Here is a 25,761-nt window from a genome sequence, read left to right on the forward strand (position 1 = left end):
TTCTCACATCTCCCAATTAACAGCTTCATTGTTTCGGGGTTACAATCCTGGACCGGGCAGTGAGTTTGTAATTTGTTTCGGGTGCCGGCGATAAGTCGCCTCCCCTTCGCGAAGAACACCGTACGGGATCCCACCAACTTGTTAAAACTCCAAAATGGTCTCTCATTTGCTCTCACAATGGTTACGTGTGGTCCTGGTTTTGAGGAATGCCCTTGGGCTCCAACCTCGAGCACATCGTTCCATCTTTCTCTCGGGGTCACCGACGATACACCAACGTCACAACCCCAAGTGGCCAACGAGTGTGCGACCTGGGGCAGCACAAACACCCGACCGCCGAGTGAAGGGCCCACTCGGGATCGTGCACCCCCGGCCAAAGGCGGGAAAACAACAACGCCGCGCTACCATTGGTCCGCCCCGGCGGAGGTGGAGACGCGCACTCTGAAAGCGGCCGCGGGGATGCGTGCTCGCCATTCTTGCTTCCTGGAGCGATCGGTGCCTCATCCCGACGATCTCTCCGGTAGGTCTCATCGGTCATTCCGATCGGAGTTGCAAACTGTTTGAGCAGACACCTTGTACAGAGACCCATGGTTTACAGTCGCACGAAGTCCGGATGTTGGGCTTGTTCCACCGACCATGCGCGTCTCCTGAGCCTCGGAATCCTCTTGCCAAACGTTCCCGACGCCATTCTTGTAAAAGTTGCGAAGTTTTAGTTCTTTTATCCAGGGTAGATCGCGGTGGTCGTTTCGTTGCTCCCGCGAGATCCGAGTGTCGCACGATTGTTACCTCCGCCACCAAAGGTGGATGCAGGTTATGTTTTCACCCCTGTCTGTTTGTCTGTCCGTTTGTGAACAAAATATCTCAAAAAGTTGTCGACGGATTCGGACGAAATTTGGCAGAGATGTAGCGTATGTGACAATGACGAAATGATTCGATTTTGGTGAAGATACGGATCCGGATCCGGCAACTAGAATTTTTTAAGTGATTCTTCACCATTGGGAGATGATAGGGCCAAAAATAATACATAGCAGGATATCTCAAAAAGTTGTGGACGGATTTGGACAAAATTTGGTGGAGAGGTTGGGTGTCTGACAAGGAAGAATCGATTAGATTTTGGTGAAGATCTGAATGATTCGGAAATGAGAATTATTTAATTTTGTAGTGATTCTTCACCGTTGGGAGATTGGGCCAAAAATAATACATAGCAGGATATCTCAAAAACTTGTGGACGGATTTGGACAAAACTTGGTGGAGAGGTTGGGTGTCTGACAAGGAAGAATCGATTAGATTTTGGTGAAGATCTGAATGATTCGGAAATGAGAATTATTTAATTTTGTAGTGATTCTTCACCGTTGGGAGATTGGGCCAAAAATAATACATAGCAGGATATCTCAAAAAGTTGTGGACGGATTTGGACAAAACTTGGTGGAGAGGTTGGGTGTCTGACAAGGAAGAATCGATTAGATTTTGGTGAAGATCTGAATGATTCGGAAATGAGAATTATTTAATTTTGTAGTGATTCTTCACCGTTGGGAGATTGGGCCAAAAATAATACATAGCAGGATATCTCAAAAAGTTATGGATGGATTTGGACGAAACTTGTTGGACATGTGTGTGTGTGACAAGGACAATTAGATTTTGGTGAAAATCTGAATATGGATTCGGATATGAGAATAATTAATTTTTTAAAAGTGATTCTTCACCATTGAGTGAAATGGCCAACCAGGTGGAGGTGTGCTCTCGACTGAGTGCCGTTCTAGTTGTTAATGATTTCCCAATCGGAACATCACGTAAAATGAGCGCCAATAGTGTCCGAGTCCGCGACCGACTCGAGCCGTGAGCAGGACCGTGCGCTAGAGTGCGCTCGCGTATTAACCAGCAGTCTCAATCACCGAACAGCTGTCTACCTGCACGGTGTCACACAGGTGAGCCAGTGAGATAGGTGCCGCACAGGTGAGTCAGGTAACCCAAAGACGAGTCAGGTGCCTAGTGTGAGTACCCAAATGATTCGCGGGAGGGTCTGACGAGCCGTGAGTGTTTTGTAAGCCGGGGATCGGATCGTATCGCCGTGTTCACAGGTGTCACTCCTCCGAGTTGGGGAGAACCGGTCAGTGCTATACGACCTGCAGATTGCAGACACAGTCGCTCTGGACCCTGAATATTGGTGCGGGACTGTCCTCATTCTGTCATTGGGAGAGACACAGGTGTAGGTAGGTCTACTGGGACACAGACGCTACCAGTTCCTCCCTTTCCGTGTTTGGCAGGTCTTGTGTATGATCCGGAGGCCATTGTGTACCAGTCTGCCTTGCCCGGGCACGTCCTGGCCAAGCCCTTGTAGTCCAGGACGGAGTGCAACGAGGGGAGAGAGGGAAGGGGGGACCCAGGGGACCGTTCCTTCCCCCCTAGACATAGACAGACTGTAATGTCTAACAATAGACTTTCTGGCCAAACTCCTTCAAATTTATAGTCATATCTGATGATAAGGTAGCGATAATTTATAGTTAATATATTTTAACTGCTGATTTTTAAATTTGATTAATTTAATAATTTAATTAAATTTAATAATTAAAAATTTTATTGATTTATTAATTTAATATATATTTTTAACTGTTAACTGCTGCTGATAATTTATAGTCATATCTGATAAGGTAGCGTGGGATATTTTCCCCCACCCGCCCCCCCCCCCAACCCCCGAAAAAAGTTCTGGTTGCACCTTTGTGGTCCAGGACGCTTTATAATCCTGTTATTTAAAATGATAAACATTTATTTCCATTGGACCCCAGAGCATGCGCAATTGGATGACATGAGATCACCAAACATAAATCTTCAGTCTTTCTCCCCACCCCTGTTTGCTCACAGGATGATACAGGTGATGGCTCGACCTTGGGCATCCATTACGAGATCCCCCATGCATAAGTCCAACTACTCATCTCGTGGACCGTCACGGCGATGTCGAGTCGACCCGAGATTGCCTGCTGATGAGCAGGTGGAACAGGAGCACAATAACGGTACGTTGTACGGAATTTATGTTTACAGACTTATTGACTAAGTGTCCGGTGGATGAGGTCCATGTTAGACTGCAGTGTTTATTTGATCTCTCTGGGTGATTTATAACGTTATAACGGTGCACCCGCACACCACTCCCTACATCAGAACCACTCGCCTGCACTAAGCCGCATTCCTCAGAGCCATGTTCCCCTACTCAGCATCACGCCTCGGAGCCGTGCTCCCGCCCTCCGCTCCACGCCTCTGAGGCGCGCTCCCGCCCTCCGCTCCATGCCTCGGAGGCGCGCTCCCGCCCTGCGCTCCACCCCTCTGAGCCGCACGCCCGCCGCTCCACTCCTCGGAGGCGCGCTCCCACCCTCAGAGCCACGCTCCCGTCCTCCGCTCCATGCCTCGGAGGCACGCTCCCATCCTCAGAGCCGCGCTCCCGTCCTCCGCTCCATGCTTTGGAGGCGCGCTCCCACCTTCGGAACCGCGCTCCCGTCCTCTGACCACGCCTCGGAGGCGCACTCCCACCTTCGGAGCCGCGCTCCCGTCCTCCGCTCCATGCCTCAGAGGCGCACTCCCACCTTCGGAGCCGCGCTCCCGTCCTCCGCTCCATGCCTCGGAACCGCACTCCCACCTTCGGAGCCGCACTCCCGTCCTCCGCTCCATGCCTCAGAGGCGCGCTCCCATTCTCAGAGCCGCGCTCCCGTCCTCCGCTCCATGCCTCATAGGTGCACTCCCACCTTCGGAGCCGCGCTCCCGTCCTCCGCTCCATGCCTCGGAACCGCACTCCCACCCTCCGCTGCACCCTTCTGAGCCGCACGCCCCCCCCCCCCGCTCCACTCCTCGGGGCCATGCGCTCTCCTACTCCTCTCACACCAGAGCTGCGCACTCTCCCTCTGCTCTCGAACCATGTGCTCACTGTCCGTGTCAGAGCAGCGCACTCGCCCTCTTCATCTGAACCACGTGTTCATTCTCTGCATAAGAGCCCCGTGCTTGCCCTCTGCTCTGTGTGTGGGAGCCTCGTGCTCACCCTTCATGGCTGAGCGATGAGCGCACCCTGTTTCGGAACAGCATGTCTGGCCATACGCTCTTCACATCCATCGAAGACCCTGTTCTTTTGCACACTCTGTTGTTTTTACCTGAACCGCACAAGCTTGCTTGCACAACTCTTGCTTGTTGGAGGATGAGCCTTGTCCATCTGTCCCACTGTGTGTCAACTGGAGACCATTGTGATTGAACTTTTTTTTTTCTGTGCCCCTTGCGCTCATGTTACAAACGTGCAATTTAATTGATGGATGTTCTGCCTTTGCTCGTGGACGTAGTGCAGTGAAGAGCCACCATCACCCCCCCCCCCCCCGTTGTGCATGATACAGGCATGAAATGTAGGGAATTGGGGGCTGGCATTACACTTTACAACCCCCACCTCCCTCCAAGTCCTGCTTCTCGTCTTCTCTCCTCTGATGGCATGCGTCGTAGCTCAGACAGCTTTGTGTGGCTTACAGCCGACGTGCCTGGGCATGTTTGCTGCTCGTATCGCAGGCAGGCCACAAAACCACGCCTGTGATTGTTGTTTTGGCCTGAGAATGCCCACTTGGCATTGATGAGCGTGAGCGACGGATGCTAGGGGAGGGCAACAGCTACAGCGGGTCACGAGACAAGTTGATCTACCTGCTCTAAATGCGTCACGTCTTGCGCAACTATGAGTCAAGTCAAACACGTGTTTTTGTTTAACAGGGTAACTCGGACGTTGCATACTCGCATTTTGAGCCCTCTGTTCTTGGTTCGATTCCGATTCTGCTGATAAACTGTCGGATTGGTGCTTCGCGAGCAGGGCATTGCATCACAAAGTGTGCCGTTCCTCGGAGGGATGTGAAGCTTGGAGTCCCAGCTGCAAGTTTTTGTTTGTAGACATTAGAGATCCCACGAGGTTCCTCTTGAAAAGTAGGTCATTGTGTCTGGCAACTTGCCAAATTCCAGCCATGTTGACTGCCTGGAAGAGCAATGGCAAATCATGCAGCACATTGTCAGCTACGTGGCCTGCTGTGGAAACATTAACTTCTCTTGATGAGAGCATGACCATGAACAAGACGGAGACCCATTTTTATATCTAGCCAATTTGAAACTATTATTTAGATCGATAGTTTTCTCCATACACAGTGTTGACACAAGTGTCCACATAATTAGAGGGTCCATGGAGGTATTTCCATATTCTATCAGATCGAGACCAATATAAAGACTTTACTGTATTCTCTCGGAAGTCGATCTAAAACATCCATGAGACACTTCCAATTAATAATACAGAACAAAAATCTGAACATTTTTACCAATAATACAAGTACCATTAATTTACAGGCATCGATTAGTGACAGATGATGGAATGACACCTCAATCTGGTCTATTGGTGGTTGTAGAGGTATCCACTCGCATCGCTCCAGCTGTTTCCCGAGCGTAAGAGCACAAAATGGTCTCTTGTTTTGAGAAGTGCGTGCGAGGCACTTGAGGTTATGTGTGGCGTGCAGCGATCTGCGGTGGTTTTGGGGTCCGGCAGATTCCATCGGCCACCTGCTGCAACCAAAACCACTTCCGACCACCCCTCCCGACAACCGCCCCTCCCCGATCTCTTGAACAACCAGCCCACCGCTGCACAATTGTAAATAAAGAGGCGGTCACTGAGAAACCTCAAGAGATTGAGCAACACATTGGTTGCTGGACGACAGCCAGACACTGGACTTCAGCGAAGACCAATTTGATTTGCTTGCTGAGACAAGGATGGTTATCTTTAGCTAGAAGTTTGGCACACAGGGTGGTGCAACGATAGTGTTAACATTAAACTTTGCACCCATTCAAAATCACCTTGGACTGCATTACAACTGCTTTGATCATAAAATATATGTCTACCTGTGTTTCAAGCAAAATGGTTGGAAGCATTGGGGTTAGGTGGTTGGTGGGAGAGGGCAACAAAATATGATAATCAACATTATAACCAGTACTGAAAATGTGACACTATTGGATCATGGTAACATTCAATTGGATCAAGGTAACACTCCATTTGGGTCATGGTCAACCCATTCTTATGGTAACACTCCATTGGGTAATGGTAATGTTCTCGATTGGGTCATGGCAACACTGTATTGGACTGGGGCCCAGTTCCGAGAAACCAGGTCAACTCAACCAGGTTGTTCTGTAAAAACCAATCTGGAGTGGAGACAACACGTGATGCCTTTCTAAATTCCTCTACAGTCCTGACCAACTGCATATTTACATGATTAACAAGCCACTTTTGTTCCAGTCCTGTGCCTTAAAAAAAGTCAGCAATCGCTCATCTCATCAGGGTTGAGCTAACACGTCTTTTAGTAGTTTAGAAACCTACGGCGATGTTGCAAACTACTCTCTCATCCAGTATTGACTCGCTCTACTATTTCACTACCAAACGTTTTCCCATTTCAAATCAACATTTCCCATATGGTCTCCCTTAAGGCCCCAGAATATGAGGCCCTCTGCGTTGCCAGAAAGCGGAGTCTCAGGGTTTACTTCATGCTCACTGGAGGTGTCCTCTGGTGTTTTTTTTTTAACCGGCTCTATTCTGATCTCGCTCCTAGTTCCGGGTTTTCCAGGTAGTGCACGTTCTACGAGAAACCCTTTCCTGGTTACCTTCCCCAATCAAGACTCAACCGCCCACCTCCATTCTTTCATACCTGCCTTTTCGTGCCCATGGAATGGTCTTCCTGACCATTTTCTGGAGATCTACCTGATATGATTACAAGTCTGTTGCCCACCGTCACCTCAAGGTCTCTCAATTTCCCAGTACGCAGCTTTACTACACCTGCCGAGACAGCTTCCATCCTTCTCCTTGTGCTGTTTCATCCGTTTGTTGTTCACCCACTCGTTGCCCTTTGCCCCATTTCGTCTGTTGATCTTTTTTTTTCTTTCTTTTTTTTCCTTTTTTTGTATACAAGATCGAGGCTCGTGAAAGAGCGAACATTAATCACACAGAAAGACAAACAGACACACAAAACAAATAACATCGGGAGCGGTAGACAAGATGGGGAGAGAGGGGGAAGGACACAAACACAACATTTGAGAGCAGGGACCGAGAGACATGGAGACATCGAGAGAACTGTGGGAGGGAGAGGGCTTTGGGCGGGAGGCATGGGAAGGGGGGGGGGGGGGTGGGAGAGGTATAAAACATATGGACACTGCCAAGACTTCCAGGAAAGAAGTTGGAATTTCAAACAAGGTGGATCTGGGGTGAATTAGTGGGGGTAGAAAAGATCAAGGTTTTGGATGGGGGAAGATAAGAGATGGTGGTGAACAGCTGTTTTGAAGACCTGGAGGGAGGAGTGTGATTGAAGTGAGTGTGGGAGTTTGTTCCAGAGGCGGGAGAAAAGAGGAATGAAAGAGTGAAGGTGAGCAGAGAGCCGAGATTTCGGCAGTTTAACCATCAGAGGGTTATGGCAGATCTTGTGCGACCTGTAGGAATATTTGGGGGACAGAGCACAGAGAGAGCTGGGGGAGCAAGGCCGGAGAGGAGTCGGTAGAAGACAGAAAGACCACCTACCTGCCTGCGGTGAGTGAGTGAAAGGCCCTCAGAGATAGCTTCATCGCGGGAGATTCCAATGATTCTGAAAGCTTTGGATTCAACAGCGTGAAGCCGAGCCAGGTGTGAGGCAGGAGCACCAGCCCATAGGGGAGAACAGTATTCCATTGAGCTGCGGATGAAAGCCTTGTATGTGGTGAGGAGCTCAGGTGTGCCTAGGAAGGACTTCGCACGACGGAGGATGCCCAGTCGGCGACTGGCTTTGGAGGCCAGCTTGGAAATGTGGTTTTCCCAAGAAAGATCATGGCAGATGGTGAGACCCAAAAGCTTGAGCGACAGAACTTCTTGGAGAGGATTGTTGAGAAAGTAGATGGGAGGGTTGTCCAGTCGATCTTTTCGGAGAGATATAGTAAGAGTGTGAGATTTGTCAGGATTGAAAGACATGTTCCACATGTTTGACCAGTCTGTGATTTTGTCCAGGTCTTCGGAGAGTGAGGAGGCTGCAGACTGCCGATCTGAGGGAAGAGGAATGGAGCGGCAGAGAGTGGAGTCATCAGCAAAGAGATAGAGGATTTTCCAGAGAGTCGGAGAGATCATTGATAAAGACCAGAAAAAGCACAGGGCCCAGCACACTGCCTTGGGGAACTCCAGCCTGAACGGGAAGGGGAGATGAGAGAAATCCATTCAGGGCCACACGTTGACTACGACCAGAGAGGAAGTCCGCAAGCCATGCATGGAGATTTCCATGGATACCATAGGAGGAGAGTTTGGTGAGCAGAGCTGGGTGCCAGACCGTATCGAAGGCACGTGATATGTCAAGGGAGACAGCTCTGATTTCCTGTTTGGCATTGAGGACCTCCATCCATTGTTGAGACAGCAGAATCTCTTACTCTCTGTTGTTCTGCTCCTGCATGAGCCCCAATATCTGCATTAACAATTCTTCCTGTGTGCAGTCTCGTTAGCTTACATGTGTAATCTGTTACCTCGACGTTGTAAGCACAAAAGTTCTGTCTCACGTCTGGATGGCCATCCTGTATTGTAAAGCCTATTCTTGTGCCATTGCGGTGCTTCCTCACACCGTTCCTAATCTTCCTCAGCCAGGAGTTGTAAACAAAACAAAAAAAAACAGACTGCGTGTGACTCACAGAATAGTGTTTATACGAGGAATCCATAAAGCCACGAAAATGGAGGATACAGAGAAATGGGTGAAAGTACTGTGAGCCAGAGAACCACAAGCATGAGCTGTCACTTGAGTATGATTTCCTTTTTTCTTTGAAGATGCATATCTCACAAAGCTTTGATTACAATGGCGATAGCATCGGGATCGTGGTTAGCCAGCATCTTTAAAAGCTTTTCATACAATCCATCTACTACTACCGCTTCTTTGATGACCCCCAATGAATCCCACCTTCTTCTGGAATATACCGAGGAAACATGGCCCAAGTCTTTGATGAACCGGGGAGCCGGGCCCGACGGTCGACCGAAGGTGACGTGCAGAAATTTAGGAATTTGTTTTCAGGATCCCAGGGAGAACTCAGAAACCCTTCGTGAAAAACCATGGGACCTTCAAAGTGTACCAACTAATGCCGGCTGGCTGGATACCCAGCTTAATGGCACGTTCCAAGGGATGCACTTTGTGACGCGTTGCCCTGCTCGTAAAGCGTCAATCCGACAGCTCATGGCCAGGTTGGGAATCAAACCACGGTTAGACAGCTCAAAGAGGAATGCGTTACCTCTGCGTCTGTCACACAAAATACAGTCACTCAGGAATGAATGAATATGTCGTTTTGTGTGAGGACAAAGGCTATGTTGACACCGTTGGTTGGACCAATGCCCTTCCCATTTGCTACGTGTTAGGTCCAGAAGAAGACTCTGAAGAGGACCTGAGGCCGCAAGACCGTGCGGGTGGAAATAGGGAACCGTCCCAAAACACAGATGGTGAAATCTGCACTCGGGTGGGAGCAGAACTTCGCCGTTTGAGTGATCAATTCCACAGTGATGTCATGGAAGAGGTAGGTAATGCCTGGTTGAAATGCTTCTCTGTGTACCAATGCTGATATAATGTTGTGGATAATTTCAAAAATAACCGTGATCATTCTCTGCAAGAGGTAATTGTTCACTGAATAACCAGTGAAGAGAAACATTAATTTCATGGTAGAATATTACTCGTCGCCATGCCACCTTCTCCCTTCCGCGTACTCCTTCTTCCATCGCTCCTAAATCCTTCGAACCCCCTTAGACTTTTGCTGCTCATTTTCTCCAATATGCTTATGCTCTCTTTTCAAGACCTACCTACCTTCTTTCTTTCCCACCTCATTATCATGCATATGTAATATTTAGATAGCTCTTCAATTCTTTCACTCGATTTACTTCAACAACAAAAAAGTTTTCTTATAAAACGTGAAAAGTTGAGATGTGTCATCACAAAAACAATCACTGCCAGGATATCCGAGAGGTACGCACACTCGCCTCGAAGCATTTTAGCCTGGGTTTGAATCCTGACCCAGTTATGAACGACCATCGGTGTTTCGAACCGCAGGGCGATTCATCGATGTGCGTGCGGACATTCGGACGGACGTTAAACTTGGTGTCCCGTCTGCCGGTATTCGTTGGTGAATGGTAACGATCCCACGGTGTCCATCGCGAAGCGCAGGTGAGCCATCACCGGCACCATGAACAAATTACAAACTTCTTGTCACCTTCAGTCGTTATTCCAACGTCAGCTAGAGGCCAGTGAATGTCAGGCCTGGCCATCTGGATTGTGAAAACGAGAAATGGAAAAACCAAAGAGTCCACCCAAAATACACTGACATCTATACCGAGACCTTCCTTCATAGCAAACCTGTAAATTAACCCAAAACCACAAAATGAAAACTTTAGCTATAAAAATACCAGCTCGCTCTTTTCCACCAATGTCCCAACTAGCAAAGCCTTGGGAAACAATTGGGATGCACAATATCACCACAGTTGTGGAGTTGCAGAGGGTTGGGAGTGGCGATTCGAAAGGGAGGTACAAGGCAAGGGGCTTTGGTGAGGCTTGTGGGGTTTAGATGACCAAACGATAGGGCAGAGGCCCTGCAAAAGCAACTCAAATGCTCTTAACCACAGAGGACCCCGATTACTGTGATGAAACAAAGAAATACTGGAGAGGTCACCCGGGTTCAAATGAATACTCAAAGCATTTCAGGTGGACTTGGTCGTGCGCTGTTCGGCGAGACATTTTGCATTGCCTATGCTTTTGTACATTCCAATAACCTACTGTAGTGCTTTTCAGGCCAATTTATTTATATTAAGGAGATAAATAAATAAATGAAAGCTGCCAAATGCAACCGGTTGCTCAATTTGATCGCTTTCGACCTTAATTGATTTCACATTTTGTTGGTAATGGTCGACCAATATCAATGCGCAAAAGCAAATAACAATGCTTGGGACTTTATAGCTCATTGTGCTTCATCCCATAAACAGTGCCCATTTTTCTATAAATCTCTAAATATCCTTGTCCAACATCATGGGATATATGTACAACCTCCCCCATGTGCCTTGGATCCCTTTGAATTTTTTCACTGAGGTGTGTGTTGGTTTTGGCCAAGCCGGATACAAGTATCGTCAGGAGTGGTTGTGGGAAGCAATTGCAATTTGAACTCAGACTACTGTAACATGCAACGAGTTAACACGAGTCATACGTGAGTTGACCGGAGCAGCAAGCTGAGAGACTAGCGTGGCAAACTGCACGACAAGCTGTTACTCGAGAAGAGGAGAGCACAGGATGGAACCAAACATCATGCGGCATCACGTGTGTAAGCAGAGCTGTTATAGAACTGGATGAGGCATCACATGTGTAAGCAGAGCTGTTATACAACTCGATGAGGCATCCCATGTGTAAGCAGAGCTGTTATAGAACTCGATGAGGCATCACATGTGTAAGCAGAGCTGTTATAGAACTCGATGAGGCATCAAATGTGTAAGCAGAGCTGTTATACACCTCGATGAGGCATCACATGTGTAAGCAGAGCTGTTATATAACTCGATGAGGCATCACATGTGGAAGCAGAGCTGTTATAGAACTCGATGAGGCATCACATGTGTAAGCAGAGCTGTTATAGAACTCGATGAGGCATCACATGTGTAAGCAGAGCTGTTATAGAACTGGATGAGGCATCACATGTGTAAGCAGAGCTGTTATAGAACTGGATGAGGCATCACATGTGTAAGCAGAGCTGTTATAGAACTCAATGAAGCATCACATGTGTAAGCAGAGCTGTTATAGAACTCGATGAGGCATCACATGTGTAAGCAGAGCTGTTATAGAACTGGATGAGGCATCACATGTGTAAGCAGAGCTGTTAGAGAACTCGATGACATCAAATATCTGCTGGTTGTTAATAACTCGGCAATGGCAGTAGATAAGCCGTCATTAGTCCATGCCTGTTTAACTGATCCTCTTACCATTTGCTGCTCTTTATTTAATTGATCACATGTCAACACAACGCTCCAAACCTCCATCCGATGCATTCTCTTTTCTTTCCATTTCTCTCTTCTCCTTTGCAGCTGTGAACATTTTCATCTCAAACACCTTGATCTCAGTCGTGTTATGTTTGCGTGTATTACTTACGAGGCCCAAGACCGCTCGGCTTTGCCATTATCATGTCCATCTGCAGCCAGAGCTCCATGCCTGCATATGTGTCACAAATTTCAGCAGCTGCCTGCATGTGATAGCGAATTGCCAATACGTTATGACAGCAAATGGTAGAAACCTGACGACTCTTGAGTAAAGGTGGTTTATATATATATATATATATAAATACATTTGATCGATTTAACTTCCCTGGAACTGGACTTTCATCGTCGAACCCCCTATCCCTTTGCAGGAAGTTTTTATATTCTTTTCACAGGCCAATACACTTAAAAGTACAAGTCTGATTTATTTACCTGTCGGTCACTTTTCTTGCTTATAAACAGGTAACTGATGCCCAATGCGTATTTGGTGATTGAACTGGACCACTTGGCTCACATTAGTAACGCAGGCAGGATTATCCGTTCCGGCTGTACGAAGGGCCTGGAATAACAGCACTGGGATGTGAGAGTGAAAACAGGAAGGAATGCCCTAACATCCCACGTGTACCCACAGGCACAGAAAAGAATACGTTCAAAGCACAGAGGGAGGCTACGCTGGCTCTACCGCATATTGGATTTCTTCCGTGGCATCTTTAGGCGAAGCCGGTGCGACCATTGACCACGTTTGCTTTCCCAAATCAAGAGGGGGCGATCGGTGCTTCCCTGCGCAGCGCTCGGCGACGAAGCGGGTATCCTGCACTTACTGAACGTTTCACACCCACGGATGAATTGCGACATAAGAATTGCAGCAGCTGCGACGAACGCATCCTGTCCGCCACCCATAAATGGTGGGATTGGCAGAGATCTTTTTTTCTCTTCTTCTTCTTCCTTTCATGGCTGGAGCCTTTTTAAAATGGCATCAAAATAAAACGTTCGAATCGAGCATTCAGGGCAGCCACAATGATAATCCGAACACAATGTTGTTCACTTGTTAACAGACGGTCATAGACTGCACGTTTAAAAACAACAGCGTTTTGTGCATTAATCGGTCGGCATTTTCTGAACTTCCGTGCCGCCATTCTCCATTGTAGTCTTCCAACGAATAGGTACATCCATGTGTTTTTTTTATATCCCACCTGGGTCACCTGTGCTTGAGAAGAGTAAAGCATAACCTCATAAAAACCACAGACGTGGGCTCAGCTGATCAAACTTTAAATAAAAAAAATCTACAAATAATTTAACTACATCGCACACGTTGAGATGTAAAAACCACCTTTAGAGGCCATTTTTCCCCGCAAGCAGGGGTTGGCCTTTTTCGGGAACCGTGGTTGTTGTTGTTTTTCGGTCCCCTTTTTTGAAGCAATGTTTTACGGCCGGATGCCCTTCCTGACGCCAACCCTTTTTGCCGCCTTTAACGACAAACAGGGAATTACCAGTGAGCTGGTCCTCAATTAGCCGACCTCAGAAGGAAATGACAGGCTGAGTCAACCCCCCTGGCGTTAATTCAGCGATCCGACCGGGATTCGAACCCAGGATCCTAGGGACCGGGATTCGAACCCAGGATCCTAGGATCTTTATATCCTAAGCCGGCACCCTAGCCGCTAGCCCAACACCAACGTTGAGATGTAATAGCACAAAACTACCTGTGATCGAGCGACAGGTTAAATATATGGAAGATGTGCAAATCCTCCACCACCGTATCCATTTACTGCCGATGAATATCAATCAATCGAAGCGTCGTTCGATCCTGTAAGGTATCGCTCAGACATAAATGCGTTGTCATCACAACACAGAAAGGTAATAAACCTTGGCCATTGCTTTTTTGTAAGTGCAAGTATCAATGACCACCACCCACACCCCTCCCCCCTCTACATCACCCTCTTCCCAATGTTCGTTTAAACCAATAGTTACACTTGGTTTCTTGCTGAAACAAGGGTCACCTTGTTACCCTCGCCAGAGCACAGGGTAGTGCATTAGTCTGTTTGTGCGCACTACTACGTCTACACCGTTGCACGTAGAATCGCCAAACTTTACACACATATTTGTCTTGCCCTGGAATAGACTGTGCCCAATTTTTAACTCTCTCGGCCCATGGCCTCCATGATGACGTCATAATTTGATAATTCGACAAGTACAAAATTTCATCTGATGAAGATGCAATTTCTTGAGCGGCATGACGGCATAAACTGGTGGAGAAAGAAAAAAAAATGATGACATCATCGGTCACGTGGTTCGGCCGCCATCTTGGAAAAACTGAAAACTTTGCACCTCTATATCTCCGAAAGTGCTGAATAGAAAAAATTGAGACATGGCTCATTGTAAAGAATTCTCCATGGGAAATAAAATATGTTAATGATGATGTCATAGGTGCTTCCATTATGACGTCATAATTCGACAAGTACAAAACTTCATCCGATCAAGATGAAATTTCTTGAGCGTCATGTAGGCATAAATTGGTGGAGATTTTTTTAAAATAATGACGTCATCGATCACGTGGTTCGGCCGCCATATTTGTTTGAACACAAAAGCCTTAAAAACCACTAAAAATACATCCTGGCGAGGGTTTGCAATCTCTGATTGCTCTTTTTCTTGTTTAACATTTTAATAACTGCTTTTATACATTTTATTAACGATTAGAAGTTCAGGGTGAAGGAAATCCTCAGACCAAAAACAAAGTGATGTTGAGCAAAGTGAAGATATGGAAAGCCTTTGGGGTGGAGGGGATGAATCATTCGGAGTAAAATTGTCCCTTAAGCCACTCCGATTCCTCCCAATAATCTCAGGAAACATTATTTATGCGCAAGTCGTGCAGATGCTTGAAAGAATAATAAATGGGAATTTAATGTGAAATCACATCAAAGTAGGGACACGGTGATGAAATTAAAATTGTGAATGCAGATGTCAGACTGACGTCACCCTCTGGCAAATACACCAAAGACATCTGGGGAGTGGAGCGATGGTCTTACTGTCTGAATACAGGTGTAACGGAGATACTTCAAGAAGAAGCCATTTTTTTTATTGACAAATTACTGCAATAATTATATCCAATCGATTTTGCAAGAACTTTTTGAAGATGTTTTTTTTCATGAAACTTGATATATTCAAATGAGACTTCAAAAGCAGAAATGTTCTTGCTGTTTAGCTTGTCAAATGGCATGAGGCATAGAAAGCAGAGCAAGATGCTGTTTACTAGATACCCTTTAGATGAGGTAGCGTGTGATACAAAATGGATGAACGATGCAGGTGAAACCTCAAATCCATAAAAGTACCTGATAGTTTATATTGTAAATCTTGTTTTGAGTTCGTAAAGAATGCTTCCTCACGCTCAAATTGTTCCTCGTTTTCAAAGCAAATTAAAGGAATCATTTTTTATTATTATTATTATCATTACGAGTGTGCGGTGGATTAGCAGGATGGCCAAAAGGAATGCACACTCCCCTCTGAGATGTCCAGCCTGGATATGAATCCTGACCCAGCGATAAACTGTCACCCTGGTGTTTTGCATGCAGGGCATTAAAGATCCAAAGACGTATTTTACTAAAAGGTAGGTGAGTTATCACTGGCACAATGATCAAATTACAAATTCCTGCCCTAATTGACTGCTGAAAAGGCTACATCAAACCAGCCGCCACGACCAAACCAGCCGACGTAACCAAACCAGCAGACTTAACGAAACCACCCCACCCGGCCTAACAAAACCAGTCAACATAACCCAAGGCTGTTTTGACAGCACTGACACTCTATAAAAGGTATGGTACATTGATGATGAGGATTGGGATGATTTTGAGGTAGTTTAATTGTTTTTTGTATTTGTATAATGCAGCATTGTCAATTGCACTTTATAACGTTTACTTCCATATCCCCGACTGTTTTCATGTTTTTATACTCATGAGAACGAGTCAAACACATTTTTGTAGCAATGTGACCTTTCAGGGACTGCAGGCAGACTTTTGATTGAGATTGCTCCATTGTATACACATGTAGAAAGCTGGCCTTTTCCAAATACAAAACACAAGCATTACTCATTCGTTTAGATAATGCAACTTTTGTAAAATTATTTCGATTTTCAGACAACCAAGATGCTTGATTTTTTTTTCTTGTGCAATATTCACTCGGCATTCCATGTAAGTACCTGCATTTTTCAATGATGTTGGACAATTTTATTACAATTTCTTCCTTGTCCTTTCCAATATGTACTCCCCTACTCCCCACAATAAACAAGGTTTTTGATAAGAAATAAATAGTCGTTTGATTTTTTTTCTTTCTGCAAACAAAACGTCACTGTCGAATTGCATATTGTGTGACTGACAGTGGTTGACATATCCCTTTATTTAGGCGGTGTATAGGCAACAGACCGCTGCCTTGATCGCTCATCTAAAATAAAAATAAAATAATCCGGGTTACGTATATCAAGCATAAAACATGTGTACTGCTTATGTGGATATATACCATATAAAACACAGTCAGTTTGCATGTTTGTAAAGATGTCTATCCCCCTTCATCAGGGTAGTTTTAAAGGCCAATCTTTTAACACAAATGTGTGTTCACTACGGTCTATTTTTGAGGATAAAACAAACTCAAAACACATTTTCCATAAAAGAGTAATTATGTCTCTTCTATTGGAATTGTAGGCAGTGGCTTGCAAACTGAGTCTCGAGAGCGGTGTACAGAAACGTTTTTACATCGAGAACAGCGTTTGTCTGTCCGTATGTATGTACATCCCAACCACTGGCATTTTGCAGGTTTATTCCATTAAAATTTTGTTTTCTCTGCAACCATTGGTCTGATTGACATTAAATTTTCACCATAGGAGCAGCTCTTCCTGAAGATTTTTTTTATTAGTAATTATGACATCCTAGGTCACGTGGTGTGGGCGCCATCTTGGAAAAACCGAAAAACTTTGCGCCTCTATATATCAGAAACCGCTCCATGGAAATTGTAAAGTACTCCCCATGGGGAATAACATATGTTAATGATGTTGTCATAGGCGCTTTCATTATGACGTCATAAATCGACAAGTGGAATGCTTGATCCGATCAGTATGAAATTTATCTGGCTACGCTGTTGTTGGACTATCGGTCTTGTTTTTAGAATAACAATAAATACCAGGCGCAGGGAGGTGAAATTCACTGGATGTGATGTGCAACATGCGCAGAGTAAACCGTGTGTTAATTTACATCTGTATGTCTCATAAATAAAGAAGATGTAAGCATACCTGACACTAGGACGAGACTTCAGACTTTGGCATGCTCACAAGGCTGCACCGTCGAATAAACTGTTCCAAACCGTCATTTTTTTTTTGTATACAAGATCGAGGCTCGTGTAAGAGCTAACATTGATCACAAAAAGACAAACCGACACATAAAACATATGATAAAGGGAGTGGGAGACAAGATGTAGAGCAGGGACATCGGGAGATCTGTTGGAGGGAGAGGGCTTTGGGGGAGGAGGCAGGGGAAAGGGGGAGGGGGATGGGAGAGGTAAAAAAACAAAAAAACACATGCACACTGCTAGGACTTCCAGGAAAGAAGTCGGTATTTCAAAAAAGTGGATCTGGGGTGAATTAACAGGGGTAGAAAAGATCAAGGTTTTGGATGGGGGAAGATAGGGAATGGTGGTGAACAGCTGTTTTAAAGACCTGGAGGGATTAGATGAGTGGGATGGAAGAGAGTGAGGGAGTTTGTTCCAGAGGCGGGAGAAAAGAGGAATGAAAGAGTGAAGGTGAATAGAGAGTCTTGGTTTTGGCAGTTTAACCATAAGAGGATGGCTAGCAAATCTTGTGTGACCTGTAGGAATATTTGGGGGACAGAGCACAGAGAGAGAGTTGGGGGGAGCAACCCCGGAGAGGAGTCGGTAGAAGACAGAAAGACCACCAACCTGCTTGCGGTGAGTGAGTGAAAGGTCATCGGAGTTAGCTTCATCGCAGGAGATTCCAATGATTCTGAAAGCTTTGGTTTCAACAGCGTGAAGCCGAACTAGGTGTGAGGCAGGAGCACCGGCCCAGAGGGAAGAACAGTATTCCATTGAGCTGTGGATGAAAGCCTTGTATGTGGTGAGGAGTTCAGGTGTGCCAAGGAAGGACTTCGCACAACGGAGGATGCCCAGTCGGCGACTGGCTTTGGAGGCCAGCTTGGAAATGTGGTTTTCCCAGGAAAGATCATGGCAGACATTGTGACCAAAAAGCTTGAGTGACAGAACTTCTTGGAGAGGATTGTTGAGAAAGTAGATGGGAGGGTTGTCCAGTCAGTCATTTTGGAGAGACAAAGCGAGAGTGTGAGATTTGTCAGGATTGAAAGACATGTTCCACTTGTTTGACCAGTCTGTGATTTTGTCCAGGTCTGCAGAGAGTGAGGAGGCTGCAGACTGCCGATCTGAGGGATGAGGTATTGAGCGACAGAGTGGAGTCATTAGCAAAGAGATAGAGAGGATTTTCCAGAGAGTCAGAGAGATCATTGATGAAGACCAGAAATAGCACAGGGCCTCGAACACTGCCTTGGGGAACCCCAGCCTGAACAGGAAGGGGAGATGAGAGAAAACAATTCAGGGCCACACGTTGACTACGACCAGAGAGGAAGTCCGGAAGTCCGCAAGCCATGCATGGATATTTCCATGGATACCATAAGAGGAGAGTTTGGTGAGCAGAGCAGGGTGCCAGACCGTATCGAAGGCACGTTATATGTCGAGGGAGACTGCTCTGATTTCCTGATTGGCATTAAGGACCTACATCCATTGTTGAGACAGCAGAAGCAGCATGTCCAGAGTAGAATGACCTGGTCTGAATCCAAATTGATGATCCGAGATCAAGCCATTGGAGAAGAGGAAGGATTTGATGTCAGAAGCGATGATCGATTCCATGACCTTGCTGATTATTGGGAGCAGGCTGATTGGTCTGCTGTTGCAAGGATCTGTTATTGCACATTTATTGTGTAAAGCTGTTGTTTGCTGATTTCCAAGCTGATTGCAGATGACCTTGAGCAAAAGAGAGGGTGAAGAGAACAGAGAGAGGGTGAGATAGAGTGGCACAGCAGGATTTTAGGACCCGTGGGCTGATGCCGTCTGGTCCAGTTGCAGAATCAGAGTCGAGGTTTGACAAAAACTTCTCCATCTTGTCAGGAGAGAAAGACAGCGTCCAGCAGCAGCTGGGTTCGACTGGGAAAGGTGGGTACAGAGCGAGATGGGTTCGGGACACAAGATTTTGAGGCAAAGACAGCGTTGAGGCATTCAGCTTTTTCACGTGCGGTGTCAGCTGTGTAGCCGTTTGAGGTAAGGGAGGGGATGGAGGGGGAACAAACACCAGAAACAGATTTGACCAGACGCCACCAGGATTTGGAGGAAGGAGACAGGTTTGAGAGTTCAATCTTGAGAGTAGAGAGATATTGTTTCCTGGCTCTCCTGAGGGTAGACACACACTTGTTCCGAGCTTTGTGAAAGGAACTGAGATTACTTCAGTTGGATTAGCCTTCCATGAGGTGAAGGCAAGTTGCTTCATGGCAACTGCCTCACCACAAGCTTCAGTGTACCATGGACGGGAGGAAGGGTACGACCACTGAAGCAGAGATTGGATAAATCTGTGCATGAGAGAGAGCAGTTTACTTTGGAAGAATTCCCAGGAAGAGTTGATGTCAGAGGCAGTGGAGATGGGAGACCAGTCCAGATGATTGATGGCTGCTTGATGACCGTGCCAGTCAGCCTGAGTGAAATGCCAGACTCGTCGGTGCTGAGGAGGCTCTCTGAGAATGGCCAAAGAGATGTCCACTTTAACAAGCACATGATCAGAAGAACCGATTGGAGCAGAAGAAGAGCAGCAGACATTTGCAGGAAAGTTTGTCATAACCAAGTCGAGAAGAGAAGATACTCCATTGACTGAGATCCGGGTCGGGAAATTGACAGAATGTATCAGTCCCAGTGAGTCGCAGAAATCCTTTGCTGAGGTGCCATGGCTGGTGTGAGAGGAACCCACACCCAGCCAGCTGGCATGATGACAGTTTAAGTCGCCACATATGAGGAAGAGAGAGTTTGGATGAGTGGATACAAGTTGGTCCATGTTGTCAGACAGCGAAATGTAAATGGAGTCATCACTGTTTGGAGGACGGTACAGAACACATATGAACAAAAGGTGGGAGCGGAGGAAGCCGTAGCCAGAGGTACTCCTGGGGGTGAGGTGGAGAGAGGGCAGTGCAAGGAGAGTGAGGAAGAAAGTTTTTGATAAAGATAACAACCCCACCACCAGGACGAGGCTCAGGTCTATCATATAGGGGGAGGGGAGGGGGGGGGGGGAGGCAGAGCAAAGTCGAAGGTTGGAGGAAGTGGAGGTATGAGATGGAATGGAGAGGAAGTGGGGAGGAGGCAGCTTCGAGAAGGAGGGGGGAGGGGGGAGAATTGGAGAAAAATAGTAGGGGGGGGGGGGGAGATTAGAAGGGGAGGGGTGGGGGGGGTGGGATGTTTTGAAGGGGAGGCGTGAGGGGGGAGTTTTGAAGGGGAGGGGTGAGGGGGAAATTTGAAGGGGAGGGGTGAGTGGGGAGATTTAGAGGGGACGTGCAACGAGGGAGCTTAGGGTGGGAGGGGCGAGGGGGGAGTTCAGGAGGGGAGGGGTGAGGAGGGAGTTTAGAAAGTGGATGATTAATGAAAAACGAACATTTATAACAAACAGGGTTTATTGTGATTTTCAAGTCAGAGATCCGTTTGAAAACGATAGAGGAGGGGTGGAATGAACGTGAGTTTAGAGAATGTAGAAAGGAATGACTGTAGATAGATTTTTTTTTTGAAATGGAATGATTTGATGAGGAAATTGAAAAAAGCCTTTTAAATAGGAAGAAAAACAGTGTGTTGTAATAAACCACTGAATAAAACACTGCAGGGGAAAGTTTAAACATATTTCCCTTCACACAAAATATTTTGACGGGCTTTTTACTGGTATTGCATAATACATCATGGTGGTATAGCTCTGATAATTACAATTGCACCGCTCCCTCCCCCGAAAGGAAGAAAATGCCAAGATGGGCAAAAAATAAAATTTTCTTCAAAACTTGATGGAATCACATGAGAGTTGCACAAGCATAACTTCAGGGTACCCTCATTAATCCCTGAAAGTTTCAGTTTCCTCAGTGAAATCCTCTCAATGGAGTAGATGAAACCAACAACATGCTTTACTTCCATTATATACAGATAGTTGCTTTTAAAGGCATTGGCCACAAATATATGATTTTGCACAAACAAGCTCCCTGGCATTCCATGCAAAAATTACCAACGTCTCTTTAATGGCTTGAAAAACGGCCTAGAGATTGATGGTCAAAGTGAAGGGATCAGAGGCCGTTTTAACAAATTGGACAGAAAGGAAATAGGAATAAAAATGAGGTTTATTTAAAAGGAAAACGCATTAGCCAGAACAAAAGATACAGCGACAATAGGATGATCTACATGTACCTTAATGGTAGTGCAGCGCACAAAACATTGCCATGTAAAAAAAAACTATCAAAATGCACGTGTTTTACAGGCTTGGGGTGTCGACCCAACTGAAACAGCTTATTCGGATGCCGAATACGATTGCTCAACAGGATTTGAAGCAATCCACAATCCCGTTGCAAGTGAAGCCATCAAAGAAAAAAAAGTTGTTCAATGGAGCATCACGTCCCGACAATGCCTGAGGAAGAGAGAGAAAAAAAAATTACGAGTCACAGCAAACTGCACCACTTCGGGGGTAAATAAAAACATCAGAAGGAAATCTATACCAAACGTTATTACCGGAAAATAGCAGTGCTTCGACACGTACATACACACAGTTTGATTAGATCAAGGCTGTGGACACCGTGGGCATGTGTAGGTTTAGAACTTTTCTGTATTAAGTGTGTGTTCAGGGTAAGGAGTCTTTTGAATGTTGTCTGCAATGAGACAGCTGCTGTCTGCTTCAGATATAGCTCGGTAAAAGGGTCTCGTGTTGTTTTCCCCTCTGTAATACTTGGGAGGGAGATGGGACAGCCGTGAGATGATGTCATGTATCTGTACGCTCCAGTGAGGAATAGATTCCTCACACCGTAGCCATGCCTTAGTGCGGGGGGAGATGGGATTTGTTCATCGCCAAGGCTGGGATTGGCAAATGTCCACGGAGTAGAGACTCGTGGAGGCCTCAGGGTGGGGATTCCTGAGGACCTCCAACTGGTAAGGGTGGGCCAAGCAGGGCAGCCACTCACGAGGGCCTCAAGGCCTATGGTGGAAATTCCAGGGAGCAGAGACCCTTGTGGCCCATGAGTAGACAATCTCGGGGTGGGGGGCAGGTAATAAAACCTTCATCCAAAAGGAAGTGAGCTCTCTGGCTCCAGCTTTCACTCTTTGCTGGTTGAAACAGTCAGCACTGTGTGCCTTCTCCTGTTCCAGCTTCCTGCCCCCAACATTTCCCTACAACTGCGTACTCCAACTGTTGACTCCACCTATGTGCCCTCCTTGCTGCATTGCCTATGGGCCTTGTTTGAGTGCACAAGTGTGTGTGTGTGTGTGTGTGTATGTGTGTGTGTGTGTGTGTGTGTGTGTGTGTGTGTGTGTGTGTGTGTGTGTGTGTGTGTGTGCGTGCGTGTGTGCGGCCAAAGGGGGAGATAGGTTATTGTATTGTGGTTTTGCATTTATATCGCATCCTGTGTAATAAATCATTTATCTCTTAAGGAACGACTTGCGTCGTGTTGCTACCATCTTGTCATGCAAACAATAGGGTTCATTTGAGATACCTGGAGGGTTAAATTTATTGTACACCGCACCTTTCCTATGCCATCTCCAGGCATTGCAAATCGTCATTGCTGGGCACCGAAGGGGGCTCGGCAGTGACGCACGCTGAAAGGGAGTACTCAGTTTTCACTCTGGTTGTTTTCTTGTTGTACACCGCTCCTTTCCTATGCCATCTCCAGGCATTGCAAATCGTCATTGCTGGGCACCGAAGGGGGCTCGGCAGTGACGCACGCTGAAAGGGAGTACTCAGTTTTCACTCTGGTTGTTTGTTGTACACTGCACCTTTCCTATGCCATCTCCAGGCATTGCAAATCGTCATTGCTGGGCACCGAAGGGGGCTCGGCAGTGACGCACGCTGAAAGAGAGTACTCAGTTTTCACTCTGGTTGTTTGTTTGTTTTCTTGTTTGTTTGTTTGTCCGGGCGATATCTCAGCCATCCTTTGAGCTGGGAAGCCGAAATTTCGGCACAGTAGTGAGCAAGTCCTTTGTCAAAAAGGTTATTTTTTGTTTTTTGATTAATCAAATAATTGAGGAGTTATTTAATTATTAGTGATTAATTAAGTACTTATTTAATTAATAGTACTTATTTAATTAATCGAATTTCCTTTCTCTTCTGACCATTAACTCAGGCACCTTTTGAGTTAGGAAGCTGATATTTGGACATGCGAATGACCAGGTGATTTGGCTGCAAAGGCTATTTTTGATTTATTAATTAATCAATTAATCCATTAATCGATTAATTATTTAATTATTCGATTAATGCCTTTTTTTTTTTTTTTAAAGTTACAGATTCTGATGAAATGGTGGTGGTTTATGTGTTCTCTGACCGAATTGATTAATAATTTAATTTTTTAATGATTATTATTTATTTGTTTTCATTATTAATCATTTATTTATTTTCTTTCTCATTTGGCCAATATCTCAGGCACCTTTTGAGCTTGGAAGCTAATATTTGGACATGAGTGACCAAGTGATGTGGTGATGTGATGTGATGTGATGATTTATTGAAGTGATGATTGATTTATTGATTAATCAATTAATCGATTAATTATTTCATTATTCGATTAAGTACTAAAAAATAAATTTATTTTTTTTCAGTTACAGATTCTGATGAAATGGTGGTGGTTTATGTGTTCTGTGACCAAATTGATTCATAATTTAATTTTTTAATGATTATTATTTATTTATTTTCATTATTAATCATTTATTTATTTTCTTTCTCATTTGGCTGATATCTCAGGCACCTTTTGAGCTGGGAAGCTAATATTTGGACATGACAGTGACCAAGTGATATGGCTATCAAGGATATTTTTCATTTATTGATTAATCATTTAATCGATTAATTATTTATTGATTAATTGATTAATAATTATTGATTAATCAATTAATTATTTAATTTTTCATTAATGACTTATTTAATTACATTTCTAAAAGATACATCTTTGGATGAAGCACTAGTGGTTTAGTTATGCTATTAGCCAATTGATTAAGAAAATATTTTGTGATAATCTTTTATTGATTTTAATTATACAATTAATCAATCAATTAGCGTACATCTCTCCCTCCCAATGCAGCCTCTATGAGGTGCACTGTGGTATTGCCGGGCACCAGAGGCGCCCCGGCAATGCCGCGCTGTCGGATATTTAATTATTTGGCATGGGGGCGGTGTACTTTGAATGTATCTGTACTTGTTGTACACCGCTCCTTTCCTATGCCATCTCCAGGCATTGCAAATCGTCATTGCCGGGCACCAAAGGGGGCTCGGCAGTGACGCACGCTGAAAGAGAGTACTCAGTTTTCACTCTGGTTTCTTGTTTGTTTGTTTTCTTGGTTGTCCGGACGATATCTCAGCCATCCTTTGAGCTAGGAAGCTTAAATTTCGGCACAGTAGTGAGCAAGTCCTTTGTCAAATACGGTATTTTTTGTTTTTTGAATAATCAATTAATTGAGGAGTTATTTAATTATTAGCGTTTAATTAAGTACTTATTTAATTAATTAAATTTCATTTCTCTTCTGACCATTATTAACTCAGGCACCTTTTGAGTTAGGAAGCTGATATTTGGACATGCCAATGACCAGGTGATTTGGCTGCAAAGGATATTTTTGATTTATTAATTAATCAATTAATCGATTAATTATTTAATTATTCGATTAATGACAAAAAAAATTTTTTTTTTAAAGTTACAGATTCTGATGAAATAGTGGTAGTTTATGTGTTCTCTGACCAAATTGATTAATAATTTAATTTTTTTATGATTATTATTTATTTATTTTCATTATTAATCATTTATTTATTTTCTTTCTCATTTGGCCAATATCTCAGGCACGTTTTGAGCTGGGAAGCTAATATTTGGACATGAGTGACCAAGTGATGTGGCTATCAAGGATATTTTTGATTTATTGATTAATCATTTCATCTATTAAGTATTTATTGATTAATCGATTAATTATTTATTGAGTAATCAATTAATTATTTAATTTTTTATAAATGACTTATTTAATTAAATTTCTAAAAGATACATCTTCGGATGAAGCACGACTGGTTTAGTTATGCGATTAGCCAATTGATTATGAAAATATTTTGTGATAATCTTTTATTGATTTTAATTATACAATTAATCAATCAATTAGTGTACACCTCTCCCTCCCAATGCAGCCTCAATGAGCTGCACTGCGGTATTGCCGGGCGCCGGAGGCGCCCCGGCAATGCCGCGCTGCAGCATATTTAATTATTTGGCATGGGGCGGTGTACTTTGAATGTATGTGTACTTGTTTGTTTTCTTTCTTGTTTTCTTGGTTGTCCGGGCGATATCTCAGCCATCCTTTGAGCTAGGAAGCTGAAATTTCGGCATAATAGTGAGTAAGTCCTTTGTCAAAAACGGTATTTTTTGTTTTTTGATTAATCAATTAATTGAGGAGTTATTTAATTATTAGCGATTAATTAAGTACTTATTTAATTAATCGAATTT

The 25,761-nt window shown here is 44.9% G+C and overlaps 2 protein-coding genes across 2 annotated transcripts in view; one reads left to right on the forward strand and one right to left on the reverse strand.

Moving 5' to 3' along the window:
- Nucleotides 1-384: 384 nt before the first annotated feature.
- Nucleotides 385-16,320, forward strand: LOC137414039 (uncharacterized). The gene is made up of 4 exons (XM_078787140.1): nucleotides 385-517; nucleotides 2,857-3,005; nucleotides 9,383-9,537; nucleotides 12,654-16,320. Exons 2-4 carry the CDS (start codon nucleotides 2,858-2,860, stop codon nucleotides 12,756-12,758), a joined length of 408 nt encoding a protein of 135 aa, XP_078643266.1. The 5' UTR covers nucleotides 385-517; nucleotide 2,857; the 3' UTR covers nucleotides 12,759-16,320.
- Nucleotides 16,321-21,417: 5,097 nt separating this feature from the next.
- SAE1 (SUMO1 activating enzyme subunit 1) overlaps nucleotides 21,418-25,761 on the reverse strand; it is a 91,331-nt gene continuing 86,987 nt past the window's right edge. The window contains exon 9 of the mRNA XM_078787141.1: nucleotides 21,418-21,719. Within this exon, the coding sequence (XP_078643267.1) occupies nucleotides 21,627-21,719 (93 nt within the window). The 3' untranslated portion in view covers nucleotides 21,418-21,626. The remainder of the gene's footprint in view (nucleotides 21,720-25,761) is intronic.

The sequence above is a fragment of the Myxine glutinosa genome, chromosome 11 (assembly GCF_964187855.1).
Source record: "Myxine glutinosa chromosome 11, kmMyxGlut1.1, whole genome shotgun sequence".
NCBI lineage: Eukaryota > Metazoa > Chordata > Myxini > Myxiniformes > Myxinidae > Myxine > Myxine glutinosa.

Bases quoted from the DNA above. Each gene is read 5' to 3' on its own strand.
- LOC137414039 (XM_078787140.1), top strand. From the start codon at position 2,858: ATGATACAGGTGATGGCTCGACCTTGGGCATCCATTACGAGATCCCCC. The intron at 3,006-9,382 runs GTACGTTGTACG...GCTACGTGTTAG, and splicing joins GGAACAGGAGCACAATAACG to GTCCAGAAGAAGACTCTGAA. The intron at 9,538-12,653 runs GTAGGTAATGCC...GTGTACCCACAG, and splicing joins ACAGTGATGTCATGGAAGAG to GCACAGAAAAGAATACGTTC.